Source organism: Urocitellus parryii, unplaced genomic scaffold (genome assembly GCF_045843805.1).
Source record: "Urocitellus parryii isolate mUroPar1 unplaced genomic scaffold, mUroPar1.hap1 Scaffold_40, whole genome shotgun sequence".
NCBI lineage: Eukaryota > Metazoa > Chordata > Mammalia > Rodentia > Sciuridae > Urocitellus > Urocitellus parryii.
In genome coordinates, this window is record NW_027553586.1 from 451,557 (window position 1) to 457,413 (window position 5,857).

At 35.5% G+C, this 5,857-nt stretch overlaps 1 protein-coding gene across 1 annotated transcript; it reads right to left on the reverse strand.

Annotated features, from left to right (window-relative positions):
* Window positions 1-3,416: 3,416 nt before the first annotated feature.
* On the reverse strand, window positions 3,417-4,493 carry LOC144252294 (profilin-1-like). Its single transcript, XM_077794711.1, has 2 exons — window positions 4,468-4,493; window positions 3,417-3,907 (listed from the first exon to the last, which is right to left on the reverse strand). The coding sequence occupies exons 1-2, from the start codon at window positions 4,475-4,477 to the stop codon at window positions 3,417-3,419; spliced, it is 501 nt and encodes a 166-aa protein (XP_077650837.1). The 5' UTR covers window positions 4,478-4,493.
* Between the last annotated feature and the right edge of the window lie 1,364 nt (window positions 4,494-5,857).

Below are 5,857 nucleotides of genomic sequence, written 5' to 3' on the forward strand. Positions count from 1 at the left end.
CCAGCGAACCATTAAATGTGGAGATTCCTTATTGGTTGACTGATGTATCTAGTTTATGCTAATTAAGATAAGCTGGGTGGAATGTATAAATACCTTTGTTGTCCTACAATAAAGGGCTTCTACTTCTGCTGTATCAACCTACACAAGTTCCTCGTCACCCCCCCACACCCCCGCTATTTTGCTGCAGCTGGAGTGCGGCAAGGAACATTTTCACTAAAATCGGAAAAGACAAAAATGTTCATTGCTACCAATCTCACTAATCGCAGTACTTAAAAGTTTAGACAAGAGAAAGAAATAAAAGAGATTCAAATAGGGAAGTTAAAATGTTAAATCATTTCTATATGCAAATGATATAGTCCTATTCTTAGAGGAACATAAATGATGTATCATGAAAATTCTACTTTTGATGAACGAATTCATCAGAGTAACAGGAAACAAAATAAATATATAAGAATAAAGTGTCTATACACCATAGCATACCTAGTGAGAATGAAGAAAGAGTAATAGCTCATTCAAATAGCTTTAAAAATAGCTAGGAATAACCCTCAAGAAGGCAGTGAATGACCTCTTCAAGAAGAATTACATATTGATGAAAAAGGAAACTAAAGAAGAAAATAGGAATTAAAAAGACCTCCTATGTTCATGGAGAGGCAGAATTAATATTGTGAAAATGGACATAGTACCATAAATGAATTATATATTCCATGTATTCCCATTCAAATTCTAATGACATTTTTCACAAAAATTGGGAAAAAAAGAACTACTCCTAAATTTGTATGGGAGGAAAACAAACAAAAAAAGACTTAGACAAAGTGATGCTGATTATAAGACAAACAATGGATAAACAACAATGCCCAATTTCAAAATATAAAACACAGCCATGGTAATAAAAACCATGGCCCTGGTGTAAAGAAAGACTCATAGACCAATGGATAGAAGAAAATTCAGAGAGCAAAGTCACACAGATACAGTCATGTGATACTAGGCAAAGACACCAAAAACATATTTTGGAGGAAAGACAAAAGACATTTTAGAAATAGTGTTGGAAAAACTAGATATCCATATGTAAAAAAAGGAAATTAGATGCCTATTTTATAACACTATACAAGAGTTTATTCAAAAAGGACTAAAGACATATGTACCAGACTAGAAGGTTTACAAATGCTAGAAGAAAAAATATATGGAAAACACTTCAGTATGTAGGCAATGACTTCCTGAATAGAGCCCCCTACAGCTCAGAAAAAAAAGAGCAACAATGGATAAGAGGGGGTGCATCAAACTGAAAAAAATTCCTGCATAACAGTAAGAAGTGGTAGCCTCCAGAATTGGAGAAAAGAGTAGCTTTACTAGCTACTCTTCTGACAGAGGGTTAATAACCTGAAAATATTAATGCAAATATCTTAACACCAGAAACACAAAAACCTTTTCAATCAATGAGCAAATGCACAGTGAGTCCTCAAAATAAGAGATACAAAGGCCAACACTTCAGTGAAAAAAAAAATAACATCTTTATCAATCAGGAAAATGCAGATCAAAACAACAAGCTCCCATTTTCCACAATTCAAAAAAGTAATCATCAAGAAAGCAAATAATACTGGGAAGATGAGGAGAAAAATCTCTTATATGTGAATGGTAGGAACATAATTACTATATCCCTATGGAAATTCATATGAAGGCTACTCAAAAACTGAACATAGAACTACTTTATTAGCCAACTATACTACTCAGTACTTAATGGAAAATATTAAAATCTGCTTACTTTAGAGATATACATATGCCCATCTTTACCATGACACTATTAATGATAGGCAAGTTATAGAATCAGGCTAGATGCTTGTTAATAAAAGAATGGATAAAGGAAATGTGGTATATATACACAAGGAAGATTTCTATGCATAGAGAACAACAAAAATAAGTTAATTTTAGCAAAACGAATGAAACAGGGAAGCATAATGTTAAGTAATATAAGCCAGACTCAGTAAAAAAGTATCATATATTGTTCTCATATGAATAACTAGAGGTGGAAATGTTCAACATAAAAATAAATGAATAAAAATTTTTAACCATTAGCATACATAAAATTGGGAGTATGGAGGAAAGAATGTTGAAAACAGAATTATGGGAATATACTTGATCTATATGTATGTACAAATATGCCACCGTGAAAATTCTGTATAATTAATGTGTATCAATTTTTAAAAATTTACCATCTTTTTTAATTTTTAGAAGTTCATTTTTTTATTTATTATATTCATTAACACTAATACTTGTTCTGTTTAGATTTATATTTTTTTGAATAGCAGTACTATCTGTATATATATATTTTTAATTGATTTCTTTTTAGTTATATGTCACATTGATTTCTTAAGCATATAAAATATGCCACATTTATTTGCTTAGTTTTCTATTCATTATAATCACAAATGATTGTGATTGTAATCCCAAACCCTGCCTCCTAGTCATTGAAGGACGTCAAGAGTAAATGATAGACAAATATGACACATTGTTCTATATGTCCAGCATGTACTTCCCATAACATTCCAAAGTTTGGCCTAATATTAAGTTGCTACTCTTATTAATTTTAATATTTATTATTTAAGTATCAGCCATCTTGACTCTTATTCAATCTGGACACAACTTTCCCTTCATAAATGAATTCTTTGTATGCATCCCCTTTTCTCAGGTTCATATTCATAAAGCTGTTCTTTTGGCTTCTTTTCTATTTCTTTCATTCCATAAGGGCACACTGAAAAACTGTTTATTCCCACCATATTCTCTCAATGTTAATTCTATAAATATATCTCATCTGTTGCTATCCTTGTTTTCTACTATAACCTGGTAGCCTTATTTCTTTCTAGCATGTTTGTCATCATGGAAGATGATATGTAAAAAAAAATGCAAAGAATTTTTTTTTTAAAAATACATTACCTTTGAATCAGGTGACGGAATGGAAGGACAATCATTCTTTATTCTGATTGCCTGCACAAGTGTGGTTTCAACTACTTCCTTCTTTGATTGGTAGGTTTACTGTTGACAGGTAAGTTTCCACTCTTTTGGTTCCCAATGTCATATTTTACTTCTGACGGTAAAAACATAATAAACAGTATATAAAATTCTGTAATTTTTTTTAGTAGAATCTTTTTTATTCAGAAAAAAACAAAACCAAAAAAAAAGAACAAAAAATCCAAAACACAAAAAAAAATGAGAAAAAAATTTTTCCAACCACACACAGGAGGAGTATGGGTAAGGGGGAGGTATCTTTCCATCCAGCCCCGGCCCAGCCCCAGCCCCAGCCCGTGGTTTTGGCAGCAATAAGGGATGTGGGGTAATGGCCCAAAAAATAAAAATGGTGTCTGTGTATGGGAAGGAGGAGGTGCAAAAGCTGTGGGGAGTGGTGAGGGAAGGGACAGAAGAGGTCAGTACTGGGCATACCGCAGGTGGGAAGCCATTTCATAACATTTCTTGTTGATCAAACCACCGTGGACACCTTCTTTGCCCATCAGCAGGACTAGCGTCTTGGCAGTCATGGTGACAGTGACATTGAAGGTGGGGGCTCCACCGGTGCTCTTGGTACGAAGATCCACGGTAAATTCCCCATCCTGCAGCAGTGAGTCCCGGATCACAGAACATTTCTGGCCCCCAAGTGTCAGCCCATTCACGAAAAAACTTGACCGGTCTTTGCCAACCAGGACACCAACCTCAGCTGGCGTAATGTTGACGAAGGTTTTCCAGGGGACGGCGGCCCAGACGGAGGGCGAGTCCTTGTAGCCCAGGATGGCCGCGACCTGACAGGTCCCGTCTGCCATAAGGTTGTCGATGTAGGCGTTCCACCCGGCCATGGCGCTGCTGCTGGGACTGCTCTCGGAGCTGCTGCTGGGGCCGCGGGCTGGGCTCGGGCTGCCTCGGACTGGCGGGCGGGGGAAGGCGGAGAGCTCGGGGCACGCGCTACCATCCTGACCGCAGCTCTGCTAGCTGTGCAGCAGCCCTCGCACCGCCACTTCCTGCTCTTCCCCCCCCCTCTGGATTTTTATTTGCAAAGGCGGTAGGGGCAGGGCCTGCTCCCCATTCTCTCCCTCCCCCCGTCTGCCCAGATACCTAACTTTGCAAATGCAATTTTAAAAATCCCTCCCCCTATTGCAAAATTTGCAGAGTTCGATGGAAAGCTATGAAAATGGCTGGGGGTGGGGGGTGGCGGGGGAAAAGATAAGATTAGGTCTTGCCCCAGTCGGCATTGACTACAAACTAGACTTTGGTATAGGGGAAAGGGGTGAGCCAGAGAATGTAAAAGAGAAAGGAGGAATAATTAGCAAAATGCAAATTGAGCAAATTAAAGCGAGTTCGGGGAACCCAGGGTTAAACAGAACGACTCCTCTTTCCCCCACCTCCTCCGAAGGGAAGGAACGGCCAAAATTATGTAATTTAAAGTCAATAAGTATCAGAATTTCAGGCAGTCTTCAAATATCTTACCATTCTTCATGGATTGTCTGGAAGCTTCAATTAATTCTTTTCCTTCTTCTGGGATGTTCTAGGAAGAAAAAAAAATTAAAATATAATAAGAACCAAAGTTGACAAAATAATTAATGTTCTCCACTACTGCAGGGTACAACAGAATAAGCATTCTGATGTATACTCAAACTAAAATTCTCTCACTAATGGGGTAAGGATTATGAGCCATGACAGAGATATCTCCAAAATGTCACTCCCCTTGTCTCCAATTGATTTTTACACAAATACTGAAATACATTATACTATTTTTAAGTTGAATGTTATAGAATAAAAATCATATCCATATTTATTTAGAATACTTTTGAAAAAGACTAACAATATGAGAAATTTTAGGTAATATTTTAATGTGTTTTTATGACTTAATATTGGCATGAATTACCTCTTGAGGGGAAAGCTCATAAGACATGAGCTTTTAGAGTATCAAAGATGATTGACTGTATTCATAAACAGTATAATTTTGTCCATCTTATGTGTTAAATAGCTAAAGATAAATGATTATACAAATTTTGCTGCTTTCAAAAGAAAGAGAAATGACAAAAACCATCTTCTGGGGTGATATCAATGAATAAAAACCACACAGAGTTACTAAACAGAAACACTAACTCAATAACCAAACCAAAGTGACAGAAATGGCACAATGAAAAGACACTGAAGAATGTTTTCTGCAGGGAAAATTAGGCATTAGAGTAGGTTATTGTTTTAGAAAGGGATATATATATATATATTCTTTTTATTCCAGTACCTTCATATAATTAAATTAACAAAACAATAAGATATAAAACAATACAATATCTCTTAATAAACCAGGTGGTGCTGCTAACCACATCACCAGGTTTGCTTGACATAGGTAACAAAAGACAGTGGAATATGTTGTTTTTTAAAGGATAAGCAAGAAGGAAGAAACTACAAATTTTCATCTGAAGTCCAAATTTAAACTCAAATTTGGAGAAGGCTTGGAGGATATTGTTGTTCCTACTAACACATTTATGACATTACTCTAACTTGTTTATTCTTCCTTTATAGCACCAATTTGAGATAACTTGCTCAAAACTTTCACATCCAACATATTAATAGAGAATGAAAAATTAAAGCATATTTTTGAATTCAATATACTTAATTACTAGTTATCTCATGCATATTATATTACATATGACGTTTCAGCAAGTAGACATTTATTTTATCCACATTTACTCATGTTCAACAAAGTATATAACACCAATTGCTAGAAATAGTGCATTTTTCCAAGCCAAATGAGCTCAGTTAAGTTATGAATAATATCATAATAGCATTCTAAATGGAATAGAGTATGATAACTCTATACTTTTATCCCCCAAATAAAAATTACACCCTT